General features: G+C 55.0%; 1 protein-coding gene across 15 annotated transcripts in view; it reads left to right on the plus strand.

Moving 5' to 3' along the window:
* Positions 1-18,786, plus strand: part of NCOR2 (nuclear receptor corepressor 2) — a 165,353-nt gene that overhangs the window by 85,454 nt on the left and 61,113 nt on the right. For 7 of the 15 annotated variants that reach the window (XM_015275620.4, XM_040648356.2, XM_040648354.2 and 4 more), the window contains 5 exons: positions 3,234-3,290; positions 6,277-6,329; positions 13,481-13,547; positions 15,793-15,980; positions 18,038-18,134. In XM_015275620.4, coding sequence (XP_015131106.1) covers positions 3,234-3,290; positions 6,277-6,329; positions 13,481-13,547; positions 15,793-15,980; positions 18,038-18,134 — 462 coding nt within the window. The remainder of the gene's footprint in view (positions 1-3,233; positions 3,291-6,276; positions 6,330-13,480; positions 13,548-15,792; positions 15,981-18,037; positions 18,135-18,786) is intronic. The other 8 variants (XM_040648360.2, XM_040648359.2, XM_040648358.2 and 5 more) reach the window with 3 other exon arrangements.

Raw genomic sequence — 18,786 nt, forward strand, 5'->3', positions numbered from 1 at the left:
AATAATGGCTATGTTTGCTTCCTGATCTTTTCCGTTCTGTTAAATAACGGGGGTTGCGGGCAGAGCTGGCCAGCCACGTTGTTCAACTGCTGTAGGATGAACCCTCCAGTTCCCTTCTGCAGGCTCACCCGCTCAGCGTGCTCCTCGTGGCACAGCAGCAGAACCGAGCCATGCTGGCCGTGCCTGCAGGGAAGGGTCCGGCGGGGCTCACGGTGCAGGAGGAGCGGGGCTGTGCTGGCACTGCCTGCTGTCAGGTTGGGCTGAGCGCCCCAGGCCAGGCCACAGGGCAGCGTGTTCTCCATCTGTGTGTCCTCGGGCACGGGGGTTCCCTCCTGCAGGTGACATCTGCCGCTCGGCTCTGCCCTCAGCTCCCGCTGGCTCTGGGTGGTTCTCTTCTGATCTGATAAAGGCAGCGAGGAGCATCAGCGGTTACCGCGTGTGTCAGGTGCTAATTGGGCAGCCTTCGTGGCAGAGGCATTTCTTTGTGTACATACAGGGATGCGCCGTGCTCGGAATAGCTTTCCCTCCTGATCTTTCGTTCTGGAGATGTGTACATTACAGTCAGTTAACACGAGACAAATTATGTCATTCTTCTTGATTCGCCACATGTTCTGCCTATGGTGATTTGCCTCTGGCTTGTCTCATTAAGTTGTCTAAATGTGGCAAACACAGCAGCTGAATATGTGCAGCTTGGAGTTAATCATGTTGCACACACAGACCTCCGGCATCGTCACCTCGTGGCTGCAGTTCTAATGCCCTTGTCCTTCCCTACCCCGAATTTTAGCCCAGCTGTAATGGTGGGAGGCTTCCTGGTGTCTCTGTGCAGGTGTTCTCTGAGGTCAGAGGTTTTATTGCTCTTGGAGGCCAAAATGTTGAGCTCTGGCTGCGAGCGCCCTTTGGCAGGCAGGATGGGTTGATGGTTGGACTCGGTGATCTTAGTGGTCTTTTCTGACCTTAATAATTCTGTGGAGCTAGGAATAGTTCAGGCTGGCAGCTCCCAGGACAGACTTTGCTTCTTCCTGCTAATGAAGTCCAAAGTGCTGCAGTGGAAACATTCAGTGTTCTGCAGCACCTTCTGGGGAGCTTTGGATGGGCTCTTTGGGTTTCTTACCTGAGCTGGGTTTGATAGCACGGATACTTTTTATTTCCCTTAATTTCTTCACATGAGGTCAAACAGAGCAGCTCACTGAATAGCTGAGACACGAGTGAGTGTTGGAGCCTGTGCACGTCTGCCTGCTTTGATCTCCCCAGGAGGAGAATTCAGGATCTGAGCTGGAGCTGTGTATGAACCCATTGCTGCTTGGAGCTCCCTCGGTGACATCAGAGCTGGAGCCTGAGGGAGCCAGGACCTGTTTGAATGCGTCGTATGTGCTCAGGGGAGTTGGAGGTGGTTGAAAATAGAACGGCTGTAAATCCAGGGCTGCAGGGAAAGCTAGCCCCCGAGCCGTATTTTTTCCAATGCTCATCACTGCTTTTTCCCAGCCTGGCTCCTGGGTTTGGTTTGGGGACGCCCTATGTTCTCCCTGCCTTCTGCCACCGGGCCAACCCCACTGTCCCCACACACACCCCGGCAGCAACACAGGGCTGCATGCAGGCAATGCAAGCTGAGGCCGCTGGGTGGCTGCGCTGCGTTGCAGCCCTGGCTCTGCGCTGCATAGCACGCCCTGGGCGGGCTGCTCTGGTGTAGAGCCCAAGGCTGCTAGCTGCTGGGAGGACAGCAGCAAAGAGGAGGGCAGAGCGTGGGGCTGAGCCGTGCTTCTGGTCTGCTGCCATGTGTGTGCGTAGCCCCAACAGCTGTTCACAGCGCTGGTGACATTCAGGAGTCTCTGTGAGCTGCATAGGAGCCCCGCAGCGGGGCGTAGAGCATTGGTAACAGTGCTGCTGTGCTGCATGGGGAATGTGCTGAACCTCATGGTTACATCTTTTGTAGCATCCTTGAAGTCACTTCAGAATTGCAGAAAGCACTGCGTCCTGCTGGGTGTGCAGTAAGGGAGGAGCTGGCAGCTCATCTCAGCACCACCTGGGCTCTGCAGCCACTGGGGACCTGCAGTTGGCTGTGGGCACGGTGACTCATCCTTCTGGTCCTGTGGCCAGGTTTGCAAAAGTGCACGCTCGCAGCTCAGACTGTGTGGGTGTGCAAAGCCCCGGTGAGGAGCTCACACTGCACGGGGTCGGCGGGCATCTCCTGGCACCCTGCACAGTGCAGCAGCCGTGAGCTGGGGTTGATAATGCCAGAGAGCAGCACGAGTGACAGCCGTCCCCTGCTCGCTGCAGCCCCTGCTAGGAGCCCAGCTGCATCTCCTGCCAGCTGAAATCCCAGCTTTCTGATCCTGCAGAGCTGTAGTGCTTACTGGGTTAAAGCTCTGAATGCGCTTCAAAAAAGGTTGGTTTTTTTATCCTCTTCCCTCTCCCCTCCTCACGGTGAATCCTGTGAAGCTCGGCTGCCCACGCTGCTCCTGCAGTCTCTTGGAGGCTGCCTGGATTTCCTCTCTCCCTACCCCATGTGAAAAAGGACCTATGAAAATCCCTCTCCGTGGCCCCTCGCTGCCAGGTATCCGGCTGTACCGTGTCGGCCCCGGTGCGATGTGGATTTATCAGACTGTTTGTAACAGCAATTGAAAAGCCTGGCTTTGCAAGGAAGCGCTGTTTACTGAATATGTCACCTTTTATTTGGCCTCCCGCCGTGGTGAACCCATGTCTCTTTTCAGGCCCGTTTAATTAGGAAGCGCTGCGCAGCCCCCCACGTGTTGCTGTTTTCTCTAACCCGTACGAGGGAGGGGGGCATGGAGGGGGCAGAGCAGCACTGTTTGGGGGGGGGAGCGGTGGCGATGAGGAGCCTGGGGCAGCTCCAACCTAATGATCACATGCTCACCGAGCGGTGGATCCTAGAAAGGGCATCTCTGTGTGCGTGCCGGCTCGCTCGTGCTGCGGCTGTGCCGAGGTAACCTGCACGGTACTGTGACTCCAGGGCTGGGCTGGGAGAGGACGGGGGCTTCTGCTGCTGCCTATGGGGGTTCTGCAGTTGGGGTGGCTCTCCGCAGTGCCAGGAGGAGCTCTGGAGCTGTGCATTGGATGTGTGATACCTCACTGCCCGCAGGGCTTTCCTGCGGTCCCCTTCCTCTTTCAGGTGCGGGTGGGTTTGGTAGGGAAGGGGTTTGGGTGCTGGGTAGTAGTGCTGCTGTAGTCAGTGGTAGAAATAACTTCTTTTTTCCTCTTCCCTTTCCTCCGTGCAGAAGAAGGCAGAAGCTGCCCACCGCATCCTGGAAGGACTGGGTCCACAGGTGGAGCTGGTGAGTGTTCCCCATGGCCGTGGGCGTTGCAGAGGTCCCCGGGAGGTGTGGGGCTGAGCCACGAGGAGGAAATGCTGTGGGCCAGGACGTCTTGCTGTCGCAGCACCAGGACAGGAAGTGAAGTGGCTGAGCTGAGCACTGAAATGCACACACAGCCTCTTCGGAGAGCATTAACCCTTCAGCTCCTCTGTGTTGCGCTGCAGCAGGGCAGAGCGATGCTCCAGCACAGCCTGCAGTGGGATTGCTGCACCTGAGGCGAGTGCAGGAGGTGCTGGGGAAGGGCCTCGGGGAGCGCGCGCCGTTCATAGCCTGCAGGTATCAGGATCTGCACGGATCCTATTTCTGTCTCTTGTGCACAGAGAAGTTGAGAAAAACACATTTACTAAATTGTCATTGTGGGGCTACTCCCTCACCCAGCAAATTGCTGCTGTAAGTTAAGCAGCTGCATGCTGGAGGGTGGCTGAAACTAGCACCTGAGGGACTGTGAGCTGAAGAAAGGTGCTGGAAAAATAGGCATCGGGAGTAATGCTGCAGGAGGAAAGCAGCTGGAAAGGTCAGAGCGGGCCGTACTTGGGTCCAGCAGCACCTCTTGCATTGGCCATGGGGCGCAGCAGAGGGAGCCCTGGCTGCCCGGTGAGCACGCAGCACAACTGTGCTCATCAGCTGTAATTAGGGCTGGCCTTGCGGAGGTGGCACTAATCACTGTCCTCCCCCAGTGCGGAAGGGAGAGGTCACAGAGGAATTAGTGGTCAGCGCCGCGTGCTGGAGCCACTTCCTTGCCCAGGGAGGTAGGGCGCGTTGCACTTCTTTGAGTCACCGAGGTCAAACAGTGCAGTGCTGCTTCCTCATCTAAAACACGTTGCGTTGCCTTTCTTTCCACCACACACCTTTTTTTTCCCCCTTTTACTTTGATTTGTGGATGCTTTGCCTTCGGGTGCTATTGCTCTAGAGCCAGCCTTGTGTGGTGGAGAGGGAAATCTTCCAGCCCACCTGCTTGCTTGCGGAGGCTGCCTGCAGCGTCAGGTAGGAGAAGTTTTGACAGCGATCTGCTGTAGTTCGAGTGGGGACTTACCAGCAGTTTGGGTCTGTGTCATGGGTTTCCCCTCAAGCTGGAAACTGCTGGGTGATGGCCCAGCTCTGGTAGGAAACTCAGATTCCTGGCTTCAGTCTTTGCAGCAGCCTCTGTGCTCACCAGCACCACGCTCTGGGAGCTGAGCGTCTCAAGGAAGCAGCTCCTCCTCTGTTCCCAGCTTCCTGCTGCTTTGATCTCACACAATCTGGCCCTGCGTTTGTTACCTGAAGAGTTCTGCTTTGTGCCTGAGTCCCTCTGGAGAAGCCCCATTCCTGTGCTCCCAGGAACTGGAATACGCTGATTGGTACCGCAGTCCCTCAGCCCATTACCACCGTCTTTCTCACCTGCCTGGGGGCGGCTCTGATGTGTGGGCCCTTTGCCTTGTGTTAAAGCCCAGCTGTGCCTTTGGCAGGAGTTCTCTTGTTCTGCTGCAAAGAGCAGTTTGCTGTTCTCTGGGTTATCCCTGCAACATACTTGGGACCCGTTAAACTGACCCCGTGTATTCCCCAGGGAGAAATTTCATGGAGATTTGTGCTCTGAGTGTTGCAGTGACCAGAAAGCAGTTGATGGCTTTCGTTGTGTTTAATTTTTAAATACCTTTCAGTAAATCCAAGATTTTTCCAGTAACAGCTTGCATTGCAGTTTTGTTTTTCTTAAATGTCATCCCCCAGAGAAATGCATGACACGTCCCTTATGAGGAGAGATGCTGTGAATGCTGCCAGCACGTCCCTGGCCGTCGGACCGGTCAGGGTTACTCACTTAGCAAGTTGCTGTTCTGTGCAGGCTGCGGATGGCTCTGAGGAAGGATGGTGGTTTTCGGTCCCTGCCCTGGTGAGAAGGAAGCTGTAGTGTTGAGCTGTGGGGTAGGTGAGCAGCTCTCCTGGGCTGAGCTGAGTGACAAGGCTGTCTGCACACAGGGTGCCCTGCAGATGCTCTGTTGTCGTGGTTTTGGTTTTGGTCCCCGAGTTTCGTAGCTGGGAGCACTCGGGCTTTTCTCTGCCAGTGATGCTTGCAGCAGTTGTCCGTTAGCGCTTTGGGTTGCTAACTAAGAGTGTAAGTGGCCACTTCTATCACAGATCAGTAATAGTGGAAGTGAATCAGCAGCCTTTGGTGAGCTGAGCAGCAGCAGGGCATCCGTGACAGCGAGAAGCCTCTAACCTAGGCACAAAATGTTCCTCCTGCCCCTGCTCTGAGAGGAAGACACTTGTGCCTCATCACATGCCAGCTTGTTTGCTTTGGTTTTTACGAGCACAGAGGGAAGGAAGGCGTTTCTGTTTACCAGCATTTCCAATTCCTGCAGTCCTTTCCCAAGAAGCAGCTGCTGGTCAGGGCAGCCTGCTGGATGCTGTGAGCGTTCCCAGCTTACCTTCTCTTGATCTGCAGCCGGGCCAGGCACCAGCTAGCATACAAACCCTGCCATGCCCACCCTGTGGGGTCCCCGTGCCCAGGGGCAGCTCCCTTTGCACTGCTGGGCACCGCCGGGGCGAGGACTCACCCTGCGCTCGGCTCCTCGCAGAGCTGCGGCTGCTTTCGTAGCATAGCCATAACAATTTGCAGCACGCAGGCTGTCTCTTCCCTCTCCCCGAGCCCCCCTTTCCCCTCGCCTCCCCCGTGTCGTATGTTCCAAAGCGCGCTGCGTTTGCAAGAAGCGCATAACAACCACGTAGTGCGCCGCGGCTGTGGGCATTGCGTAGCGAAGGGATCGCTGCGAGCAGCTCAGTGCCTGCCTCCCCCGGGCTGCACGGCGCCGGCAGCCAGCCCTGCAGTACGTGTGGGGATGGGGGACGGGGCTGGGTGCTGCTGCGGGAGCATTGCTGGAGGGGATGGGAGCCCGCAGCGGCGCTGCTGACAGGTTGAAGTTTCTAAATGTCAGACCGTACCCATTTATGCCTTCATTTTTCTTATTTATTTCAGCCGTTATACAACCAGCCTTCAGACACCAGGCAATACCATGAAAACATTAAAATGTAAGTACGTGGCAATAAAGGCTATTTGAAATGTCAGGTTGTGCGTTAGGCTGCAGCAGGGGATGCTTGCTTGCTCCCGGTCCCCGTTTCCTACCGTGATTCCCCATTGGAGCTGCAGGGAGTGCAGCTCTGTGTGGTGCTGCAGGGCTGCTCCGCTTCCCTGGGGGCTGCCGGCATCCGGGAGTGTGTGGGTGTGTGGGGCTTTGTTGGGTGTGTTTCACACATCTGAAGTCGGCCAGCGGTGTGCGTGTGTGTGTTTGCATGCAGGGAGCAGGAGGGAAGTGGAAAGTTGCGATTACCATTCGATTTTTGTGAAGCACCTCTTGAATGTCTGACAGCAATTGGTTGTTTCAGAGATACTTACGAGTCTCATTAATCATGTAATTTATGGCTTATCACCTGATCCGTGATTTAATCATCAACTTGCATTTAATAACCACAGTGACTTCCTAAAGGTAGAAGAAATAAAATAGGCAGTGAGAGCAGTGGTAATTGTGATTGTTGTTGGAAGTGGGAATGGTCAGACCAGGTCTGGAACTCCTGTCTGGCCAGAGGGAGCCAGTAGTGGCTCGAGTCTGTTTTGATACGGGCTCGGTCAGCTGCTGATAATCATCTTTAAGAATCTATTAACCAACGTTAATAATCTTTTGCATTTCAGCAGCCTGTTAATTGATGCTGGGGGAATTAGAGGGGAAGAGTTAACGGGCTCCTGCTGTTCTGTGTGCTGCCGGGGCCGCGTGCAGGGGCTGTGGGGTCCCCAGTGCCCCTCCACGTGCTGCTGGTGGGCTGGGCCTGGGGGGGCATTCCGAGTAAATGGGAGCTTTGTCCTTGAAACAGCGAGTTAAAGGAGCTCCTGGTACTTCACCTGCTTGCTCTTCCCCTGCCGATATTTGTAGTTCCACAATCACATTTTCCCGTGATTTGAATCGTTTCCTGTGCTTTGTTCCTGCATGCAAGGTGGGCACACAGGAGGGCACTGGGAAGGAGCTGTGGGACTGGAGCAGAGCCTCAGGGTGTGGGGCTGCCCTGAGCCCCCGGAGGTAACCCAGGGGGAGGCTGAGGCAGGCAGTTCTGCTGATTAATGCTACAAAATATGGGAAGGAAACCACACATTTTAATGAAAAGCCGCCATCTCCTCCTGGCAGAGCCCTGCAATTAGCTGTGCTCAGCTCGTTATCGATGCCAGCTGGGTGCATTTACTGATGTAGGTCAGGGAAAGGCCCTGCAGCTCTCTGGGCTCCAGATGCTGCTGCTTCTGCCTGAGAGCCCATCCCGGGGGTCCGGGGTCCACACTGTGTTGTGCCACCTGCAGGGATGCGTAGCTACAGTGCGTCCTGTCCTGCCTCGTGTCTGTGCTGGGTGTGAGCCTTGTGCAGGGCACAGGAGGGCGGTTGGGCTCATTCTACTCACAGATGCCTTTTTTCTTTTTTTTTTTCCCCCCCCAACTTTTCCTATGCAGGATTTTTTTTCTCAGTTTGCACATCAGTGGGAGGGCATTTTTACATCGCAACGCCAGGATTCCTCGATTTCTCTGCAGTGACACTCTGCGTTGCAACACTGCTTTAATCCCTCCTGCTTGTTTGCTCTGCCTTCAGCTGGAATGAGTCACTTGTGCTGATAGAGCTGACTGGGGACTTACGGGAAGATTTCCTGCTCTTCCAAAAATGTTCCTGCTCTCTTATTTTCATGGAGCTTTATGGCCTGTCTGCTATTCAGTACAGTTAGAATTAATTTCATGCCCCAGTTCATTCCAGTGTCTGCAGTTTCCAAAGGCTTTTAAGTCCCATTTAACGGCCTCGCTGTGCTCTGCTGCCCGGCTGCTCGGGTCCCCTCGGTTCACCCAGGAGCTCCAGGCAGACGTGGTTGCTGCTGTGTGCTGCAGCTGCTGCGGGATGGACGGCACAGCCGAGCGGTTTGTGGCAGGTTGCTGACCTCCCTGTGCCGGGCTGGTGTCCTGTGTGCACTGCTGGGGAAGGGTGCTGCTGCTCCATCAGCACCAGGCAGCACTTAGGGAGCTTATACTGATGGGGATGGCTGGGCAGCCAGCCCATGGCAGGCAGTGCGACTGGGTGATCTTTAAGGTCCCTTCCAACCTACGCCATCCTATGATGGTCTGAAATGCAGCAGCAAACACGGAGGACACCAAATCCTGTCCTAGTTGAGCAGAATCTGCTCTGTTTCTTCACTGCAGTGCTGTGCCAGGTGAGAGCTGTGCTCCCCACCTCAGCAGGGATCCTGCGTGTTCTCCTGCCACAAAAGGCATTAACCATCTCTCTGCAAAGCGTTCGAGCAGTGGCACGGTGCTGCTCACAGAGCAGGATCCATTACCTGCTGCCTACCTGGGCAGGGATTCTCAGAGGGGGCCTTCGTTTGGCTGCGGCAGATTCCTGCCCGGTCAGCCATGAAGAACAGCCCCAGAGGACTCTCCTCCCCTTCATAAAGCAGTCGTGTTGAAATTGGTCTGTGAGATTTGGGTTTGAAAGCAGAATAGAAGCTTCTCAGCCTTGAAAAAGCACGCTTTTCTGGGGAGGGAAAGCCTATGCAGAACCTGAATCTTTGGGTTTTCAGGGGGGTTTAGGGGCTTCTGAACGCATTTTTGTTTTGAATTGCCTCTCCCCCTTTTCCCAAAAGAGCAGAGCAGCTTTCTTCTGAAAATCTGCTGCTAAGTACAGCTTTCCAAATCACTTGTCACTTCGGCAAATTTAAGTCATCTTTTCATTACTGACTGTTTAGGAGGTTTAGTAGCATTGGATTGCCTCTGAATTCATCGTAGAAACCTGACATGTAGCACAAATGCTCCTCCAAACCCTGTCATTACTAATGCATTCTCTTTCAGGTCTTTTTATTACGGCTTGTAGACATTTTCCTCATTAGAAATTCACCTGGCAGCTCCCTGCTCATCCCATTCAAGGTTCCTCATCTCTTTTATTCTCTATTTGCACACGCTAGGGCAGAAGTAATGCCTTGTGATGAATTTCTAAGCGATGGAGATGCACTGCAGCCTTCTGCTTGTTTCTCTAACCAAGACCACAGGCTGGTTTTGCTGGGACTGTGGTGAGATGCTTGGGCTCACAGCATCAGTACAGCTCCCAGGGGGCGCAGAGGCCATGAGCCCACCTGACGGCCAGAAGTGCTTCTGCACTTGCTTTGTCTCACGATGCTGCTGAGCTTATGAGTGCTGAAGAGGATGGGTACCGATTCCCAACCTAACGCTACGAACCCTGGCTGTGTGTGTAACTGCTGCCAGGAGGCAGGGAGCACCTCGGTGGCAGGCAGACAGGCGTGCTGTGCTCGCAGTCCCGCTGGCAGCGTTGTTTGGTTCCAGCTGCCAGGAGGCTCCTCCATTCCCATCCCTTTCCTACGTGATAAATCTCGCCCTGCAATGGCTTTGCCAGCTGCTGGTGGCCTCCTCCCCACCGCTCTTTGCAGGCTCGATCCCTGCTTTGTTTGCTCTGGCTGTTTGATGAAAGACGTTCCTGCGTAATTAAATACCTGTGATTAGTTGTGATCAAACAGCAAACTTCCTTTCATCTCGTCCTGTTCTGGCCTAAGGTCTCTGCAGGCGAGCAGGGCCAGGTGTGCCGCAGTGCATCGGCCCTTTGTGTCCTCAGGAGCCTTATCCCAGCCCTTGGCAGCGCCCGCACCTACCTATGCACCACACCGGCACGCATGCGTGCGTCCTTACTGCAGGAGGACCACAGCCAAGCAGTTCACGTGGAGCCCAGCCAAGTATCTCAGAAGTCAAAGTTACAGCTTCTCTCCTTGACTGGCTGCATTGTGAAAGCCAAAAACCAGCGGCAACCTTGTGCCGAGGTGGTTCAGGTGGAAGCGGTGGCGGCCCTTCGCTTTGCTCTGGGTGGGAGGTGATGTTGCTTTGGTGCTTGGTGGTTGAGAGATGGCTCTGAGCCCCGTGCTCAGGTGTGGGACCTATGAGCAAGGTCAGTGCGGTGAGGATGAGGTATGTGAGGACGTGCAGTCCTCACAGTCACACCCCGAATTACAGCTAGTTGGATCGTGCTTCCTGCTGCCAGGTGACGCTCAGACCTCTGGGTTGTTCAACTTGTTGAGCCTCTGCTTGCTTCTGCCTGCTGCTGCTTGTGGGGCAGCACTGGGGGGCCGTCCCAGGGACCCTCTTAGCACCTGAGCTTGGGCTCACCCTGTTCCAGGTCAGGGTGCTGGGGACCGGCTGTGTTCATCCACCCAGTCCCAAAGTAGGCGATGTGCCTCCGAGTGCTGCTGCCACCCTGGGTGCCCAAAGAATGAAGAACCCCCCCCACCCCCAGCTTCCAGCAGCCACATGTCCATCCGTCCCAGCTCCGCTCATCCCACGTGCTACAGCCCTACCCGTGTGTGACGTGAGCATCTCCTGCAGCACAGCAGTACTTGAAACTGCCCCCGAGAGTCACTGTTGCTTTATGTAAGGAGCCTCCCTGCTCTGCCTGCGGGCTGCTTGGCTCCTCCAGGCCAGCCAGGTCTCCAGCTGGGATGCTTTACTGTGTGCCCAGGTGGGGAGATGAAGGATGCAGGCAGCTGGATCAGCTCCCACTGGGCTGCTGGAGGACTGCTGGCACTTTGCCGGAGTGACCGTTCCGTCGTGCTGCTCCTCACTGGGCGCCTGTGCAGGACGGCAGCAGGCAGCCCCTGCCTTCCCGGTGCTGCAGGAATTCCATGCTGCTGCTTGATGTGCCCGGGGGGCACAGCGTGTGCTTCTGAGACAAGTGGCCCAAGTTAACCTCTCTGCAAATGGTTTCTAAGTAACAGCAGCACGTGTAGCAAGATAAACTGTGAAGCCTATTTTTATTTACCAGGATTTTATTAACCTTTGAAAGGTTGACCTTATGCAAAAAAAAAAAAAAAACCAACAAGATAGTGGGAAAAACATTTAGGGTTCTTAGCAGGGGGTTGTTGTTGTTTGTAATCCTTTCACTCTGATTACTTCAGCCTTCGCAGTGGTAAACACACACAGGCTTTCAAGGCATTCCTGATTCTTGCAGCTGCAGAGCCATTAAATCTTTGCCTGTATTTGCACTTTCAAGGTCAACCATGATGCAGAACTCAAGGCAATGCATCAGCTGTGTAAGAGCTTTTCGTTTTCTTCTCTCGTTTGCTCTCCCCTCTGCTGATGAGCTTTGTGCCAAAGCCCCACATCGCTCCTGCGTGGACAGGTATTGATTGAGCTGAGCTGCCCTTTCCAGGGCCAAATCCTTCCCCAGGAGCACTCCCACTGATGGATTCTAGCTGAACCATGTCAGCCAAAGTGCACCCATCTGAGCTGTGCTGAAGTTACCGCCATTAGCATCTCTCCAGCAGAGTTTCCATTTGAACTGGGGTAAACAAGCAAACAATGGGAATGTGTCTTTTGGGCACAGCCTCCTGTTGGAGCTCACTAGCACAGAACCGATGCCCTGGAACACAATCTGTGGATGGAAGGAGGGCTGCCCGCTGCAGCACCCGCAGCGCTGGAGATGGAGAGCTCTCACTGGGCAGAAAGGGAGCCAAGGACCCGGGGCTCAGCTGGGAGCAGTGCCCTCGGGTGGGCTCAGGAGCGGGCGATGGGTGCTGCTGGGCTGCCTGTGGGTGCTGGGGGAGTGCTGGGCACAGCACCCAGCCCTGCTTCCCATGCCCTCCCCCACAGGCTGCAGCTCCTGCCTCAGTGCCCCTGATTGTTATGGGCTGTTTGCTCAGAGCTGAGTGGTGAAGTTGGCTCAGCCTGCCAAGCTGCTCTGCGGCTCCTCGGTGGATGTGCCACATGGACAGAGACGAAAGAGAGCGGCATTGTGTGATCCAGCAGGGAGAAGCCTTTGGCAGTGATATTTGTTAATGTGTCTAATGAGACAGCTTCTGATCTTTGCTGTGCAGCCCGGAACAACAGTGGGCCCTTTGTAAACATACCGCCAAAAAAAAAAAAGAGCAAAGGCTGCATGTGCCCCACACACCGATTTATTCGTTCCCCTCAGTCCCCTGTGCCGATCAGTGCCCCTTTGGTTTCTGAAATGGAATCAGAAGACACAGTCTGATGTCCAAGCCCCTGCTCAGAACCTCGCTGTGTGTGGATCCCGGTGTGTGATCTGCAGGGCCCAGGAGCACACCTGTGGGGTCTGCGGTGCTGTTGCTGCTGGTAACCGAGAGCCTGGGGGGCTGCATACCCCAACCCTGGAGCTGGGCAGCCCGGAGCCTGTTCCAGCCGTGAGTGGGAGTTCTCCGCTGCCCACTTAGTATGGCCCCACCTGGCAAACAAGGTCTGCTTGTGCATCAGAGTCAAAGGGAGTGGAGGTGCAGCACAGCGTGCAGAGACTCCACGTGTGATTGGCACCTTTGGTAGCTGAGGGGCAAGCAGAAGGTTTCCAGGTCTGAACAGTGTTACCAGGACTGAGAATTGAAGTGTGAAGGTTGAATGCTTCCTGTGACATTCTGCGTCCCTGCATTAAGCCGGGGCTCTGCCAGGGGAGCTGCACCCACTGCCCCGTTTGGGGCCGTGTGGGGTTGGGGTCTGTGGGGGAGGAGGGTGTGTTTCCAGGGGTGTGAAGCAGCGGATCTGAGGAAGTGGTGAGGGATCGCTTCCATTTTGCTACATCCCACAGAAGGTGCCTGTGTGGTTCTGCCCCGTGCAACACCGCTGGGCTGGTCGGTAATGGCACTCTGTGGCTCGGCCGCTAATCAGGATGAAGGACTTAAGGAAACTCCCTCGTTCCTGGCCTCTACCTTTCACCTAGAAACTTGCTTGCTGTAACAGGAACACCCGCAGCCATCGGGCTCACACAGAGCTGTGCAGCCTTCCCAGCATCCTGCTGCTTTCTCTTCTGAAAGGTTATTTCGTGCTTTCTTGAAAAAGTCAAAGGGAGCAGCAGCTGAGAGTGGCTGGGCAGGGCCGGGCCGGCTGCGGTTCTGGGGCTGGTTTCACTCCTCAGGACCGTTCTGCACACAGCTGGGCTTTCCTGCCTGCTTCCTTGCAGCTGCGGTAGGCGCAGAGGTCAGGAGATGGAGCCCTGCCGCAGCCCTGCTGGGCTCAGCGCCTGCAGCCGCCGTGCTGGGGGTGCTGCGGCTCCGGGTTGAGGTGGAAGCTGCTCTGTGAACCCCTCTGTGTTCCGTGGCAGCCAGGCGCTGAGTTTTAGCTGGCTCCTTAATGGGATCTCATCTTTTTTCTTTTACAGAAACCAGGCAATGCGGAAGAAGTTAATTTTGTACTTTAAGAGGAGAAATCATGCTCGCAAGCAGTGGGTGAGTGATTCCCCTACACCTTATTGTGGAAGTATAAAGCAGCCTAATTCATTATGTCAGAAAGAAAAGGAAGTTTTCCAGCAGAGATGTGCCCGGTGCTTTGCCTGGTGCACTGCCTTTGCTTTCCCATATCTCCCCCGGGCGTAAAGCAGAGGTCCCCAGTCCTGCTGTGTGTGCTGAGCTCAGTGTCCTGTGGTTTGTGGGAGCCAGAAGGGAACCAAACAGGAGCTGTTTTCTGGTGGAAACGACCGGTTACTGTGCTGAACTCAGAACGAGCTGCTCTGCTGTGCATATCCAGGAGCTGGGAAAAGGTTTCACTGGGCTGCAAGGGCACGGCTCCTAAAATACGGCTCGCAGTAAAGTCGCTTGTCATGCAAAATAGGTGAATTTCTGCCAGCCGGTTGATTCAGTGCCCTTGAAAGGGGATTTTTCAGTTTAGGGAAGCATTTTGCCTGTTCTACAAAATAGGCAACAGAAGGTTGCTGATTTTGCAAAGTGAATGCATTTGCTGATTCTGTTTGCAAAATGGGTCTGCTTAGCTATTTTTCTGCCTGTTTTGTAGCAGCCCCTATTTTTAGCAGAGCTGTCTCTGTGCCAGCCCTCCTTCCTGGCTCCTGCCCTCTGTGCGCTGGGGTGCCCCGGGCAGGGCTGAGGCAGCCCCACAGGTTCCGCTCCCCACGAGGAGCCTGCAGGAATCCCTCCCGCTGCACCAGCCTGCCTGGTAGCGCTTTCTAGTTGCCGTCAAGGGGTGATGCTGCAGGGAGGGAAGGGTACCAAGGGAGCGGTTCTGGCCGTGAGACGTTTCTCTCCATCAAGCAGGGGAACAGAACAGTGCGGGTGCACAGGAGTTGGACTGGCTCCTTCTGTTGCCTTCTCCTCCCCACCAAGCTGCTGCTCTATTCCCAGAGCTGTGGGAGCGTGGGCTGCAGAGGGCCGGGGCTCAGCACCGCCTGCGAGCTGCTTCAGTGCTACGGCGGCGTTACTACTCTGCTGCTTTTAGCTGCACGTGTCGGCTCTCGTTTGGCTTTCCATAAGATCTGGTGTGACGGAGGGGCTGGTGGCACGACGAGCCAAGCTGGGAAGTCACCGCCGTGCTGCAGTGGCTGACATGCCAGCAGAGTGCTGCCCGCTGCTGGAACCAGCCCAGCCTCAGAGTGGCACTGCGGGGTGAGCGGAGCAGCCCGGGCTTTGCCGCTGATTGCTTTGCAGAGCTCCATCTGCTTTCAGTTCCTGCTTTGGGGCCTGGAAGGCATTGACTTCACTCAGAGTGAAACCTTAAAATCCCCACTGGTTGCGTTCATGTGAGGGCTGAGCGGGATCTCTTGTGTCACTGAGCTGTGCTGTGCCCCTGCATACAGCAACACCAGGGGTTTAGCGTTAATCAGTTTTGAAAGCGCTTAATTACTTCCCCCAGCCTCATTCCCTGAAGAACTGAGGGTCCCATGTAGGTGGGATCTGTCCCTCGCTGCTCCTTGCCCTGCACTGCAGCACCTCGGACGTTTTCAGGGCTCCAACCCACCTGCAGTGTTTTAAGTGTTCGGAAGTGATGCTAATGTGGAAAGCATCCCGTGAGCTCTGATAATGGCAGTAATGATAGGGCCACGCAGAGCACGTGCTGCATCCCAGCAACGCTGTTGGTAATAGCATGAAACCGCACATTAGCATCTGAGAGCTAATCCTTCAGGGCCGTGGAATCTCACTGTGTCCCCGCCTGCAGCAGGAGGGTTCTGCACACGTTTGAAAGCTTTTCCTTCCTAAAGCTCCAGCCCGTGGGGTGAGCCTGAGCACAGCGTCCCTGGGAGCGAATCCCCACGAGTGGCTGCACTCAGGACTTTGGTAACAGCAGGCTGTGGTGTGTCCGAGCTCTCCGTGCGCCTGCTGAGGTGTGCTCTGCTCCTGTTAGTGGGGCAGCAACCTGTGGTTGTAGCTACAGAGGAGTTCCTCTGGTCCTTTGGATGTTGGAGGATGGCAGAAGGGAGGTGGGTGTGCGCTGCCGTGCTGGGCGGCAGTCCTTGTAGTACCAGAGGCGTTGGATTGGAATAGAAAAGCCCGAGGGCACCCAGTGGGTTGTACTGACTATTTGCTCTTGGGTTGGTCCCAGACCCCGCAGCGTGCCCATGCCCTACAAACCACGTTTCTGGAAGCGCCGTGACTCACGCTGAGCACAGCCAGCCGTCGGGAAGGGCTTCGGGGAGCTGCCCTGCCCAGGCGCAGCGCTGAGCTCCCTCTCGCTCTGCCCTTCCAGGAACAGAAGTTCTGCCAGCGCTATGACCAGCTGATGGAGGCCTGGGAAAAGAAAGTGGAGCGCATTGAAAATAACCCCCGGCGCCGTGCCAAGGAGAGCAAAGTGCGGGAATACTATGAGAAGCAATTCCCTGAGATCCGGAAGCAGCGGGAACTGCAAGAGCGCATGCAGAGGTTAGAGGAGAAGCGGTAGGACGGGGCTGAGCCCGTAGCGGACAGCCTTTCTCTTTTGTTTGTTGATGGGTGTGGGGTTGGTCGGTGGGAGGAACGGACCTGCGTGGCCATCAGTCCCATCTCTCCCCTTCGAGTTGGATGACCAGCAGACGCACTGAGCGCAGGAGCCAGCAGAGTCCCTGGCTGCTGTCTGCCCCCGGCGGCCCAGCTCAGCTCCGTCAGAGGAGGAAGAATGTCAGGAATGCGGCTGCCCGCTCCTCTGCTGCTGAATTCCTGGGGCAGCTCCCTCCTTGTGGCCACCTGAGTGGGACGGCACTAATTGGTTCCTCATTGCTGGGCTCAAGTGGAGACGTACACGGTGTGCTTAAAACACACCCGTGCTCTGATGGAGCATGGGCACAGGGAAGGAACGTCTGCAGAGGCTGTAGGACTGGCTGCGGGCACTGAAAGGAGCAGTGTCTCACTGACAGAGCTGCCTCCTATCTGCCACCCCCGTCTGTTTTCTGCCTCATATGTAAAGCACATCTGAGGTCACGTTGTTTCCTGCCAGGAGGAGATGCCATGTTGTGATCCCGATACAGGCTGCTTTAGCAATAGGGATCAGTGTTTTAGTTTAAGGACCAATCTGTTAGTTTCCAAAAGGAGTCAATGAGCACTTGTTCTAAAACTTTTGAGTTTAGCTGTGCCTTAATGTGTGAACAGCCTTGTTTTTCTCAACAATCCTACTTCACAGGAGCACTGGAGTCACAATAGACTGCTTTTATCTTTGCATCCACCAGGTGCAAGGACCTATTCCTTGGATTTCACATATATAGCTTTGGGTTGTAGTGCACTTAGAAAGAGAGTTGCTCACTGTGGTGTAACAAGCAATGGAAATTTGCCAAACTGGGGAAAAGCAGCTAAAGGTTGGCCAAAAGTCACTGTGATGAAGCTGATGATGGAAGAATGAGGAGAAAGTTAAGTGGTCGAAGACTACCATAGGCTTCTACTACATATGCCCAGAAGGATATTAGTATATGTTAATGAGCCCTTGGGAAAAAAAGGAATATGCTAGTGTATTGCATATGCATGTGTTAACTGTTTAAATGCAGAACTTAAACTCTGAGAGCACACACCTGATTGTCACATTGCCTGGTATGTATTGTGACGAATAAGGGAGTACTGCTTTCTGACACCACATTGGGGTTAGAGGGCTTTCTGCCTGGATTTTGGATGACAGTTCCCACCCTTCTTGCTGAGAACTTGCCATCCTTCCCATCTGAGCCCAGAGACACCTGGTGTGTGCAGAGCCATAGAGCCGTTTGAGTTGGAAGGGGCCCCCAAAGGGCGTCTGGTCCCACTGCCCGCAGTGCACAGGGACACCCACAGCTCCATCACCACCTCTCTGGGCACCCTGTGCAGTACCTCAACACCCTCAGTGTAAAAACTTCTTCCTTATGCCCAATCTCAATCTCCTGTCCTTAATTTGAAGCCATTTCCCCTTGTCCTATCACAACAGACTCTGCTGAAGAGTGTCCCCTTCTTTTCTATAGGGGGGCTATAGAGAAGGGAGCAGACTCCACAGCAATGTCTGCCTTGTCCTGTGTCCGTCATCCCTGACTAGTGCCCTGCAAGCAGCTGGATGTGTGAAACATTCCTCTTTGGAGGCTTTATTTTATCATGAAGAGAAGGGGAGAAATGGAACTGACAAATGTTTTAAACGTGTACCTGCTCCATAAGGAAAGTTTGCTTTCCTTGGGACATGTGGCTGTGGTGTGTGGTGATGCTGGAGCGGGGATAGATGCCAATGGGTGCTTTTTATTTACATGTTCCTACAGCATTTGCACACCAGCTGTGATGGCATGGCACTGATTGGTCAGTGCTAGCACAGACACGTTGCCATCACCATTGTGTGATGAAGTGAGCATGAGAAAATACAGTGGGAGGGTATGGTTGGGTGTGTAATGTCCTTGTGTTGTAGCGACGCAGAGGTGGCTGCCAGCACAGGTAAGGAGCAAAGGACAGTGAGAGCCGTGCTTTGTGTCACGGAGTGTGGAGCATCAGTTCCTGAGTGTCCCATTGCCCTTTCCCAGCAGGGTAGGACAGAGGGGCAGCGGAGGGCTCTCCATGTCGGCTGCGCGCAGTGAGCACGAGGTGTCGGAGATCATCGATGGGCTCTCAGAGCAAGAGGTGAGACCAGTTTTCTCCTTCCTCCTTCTCTTCACCCCTCGTTCCGCTCCAAGGAAGCCAAGAGAGTGGGAAGCGAAGAGGGCTGGTGCCCTGGCTGGCGTGTGGAGAAGTTTTTCTGTTTCGCTTTGTTTTGAATGGGCTGTGCAGCCTGACACTGGGGAATCCTATGGAATGAATGGTTTGTACGTGAGCCAGTTGGCCCACATCTTCTGGGAGTGCTCCATTCATCTTGAAACATCCCCATGACCTTGGCTTCAGTTGGATCTGGTTTCACAAGGGTTCCACTCTCTTGGCACGGAGGCGAGCTGCAGTGAATGGCTTCACTTGGGAGGGGAGAGCCTCCGTCACCCAGCCGTGGCCGAGAACATCAGCTTTCAGCCAGGGCTTTCTGCGTTCGTCAGAGTCAGTGCTTTGGCCCTGGGCTGTGCCTCTGTCCTCCCATGATGAGATAACACCCCCCGGGGTGTCCAGAGCAGCCAGGTGCTACGTGGGCAGTGTCCTTGTCCCCCTTCCAGAAAGCTTTCAGCTCTGATGCTGGGCAGTTAGAGGGGACCGGGCCTCCACATGGCACTGGGTTGGGGGGCTGCTCCCTGTGCCTCTGCTGCTTTGACTTCTCTCCCATTGTGGGCAGGAGCTATTTTCCTTAAGTCAG

The sequence above is a fragment of the Gallus gallus genome, chromosome 15 (assembly GCF_016699485.2).
Source record: "Gallus gallus isolate bGalGal1 chromosome 15, bGalGal1.mat.broiler.GRCg7b, whole genome shotgun sequence".
NCBI lineage: Eukaryota > Metazoa > Chordata > Aves > Galliformes > Phasianidae > Gallus > Gallus gallus.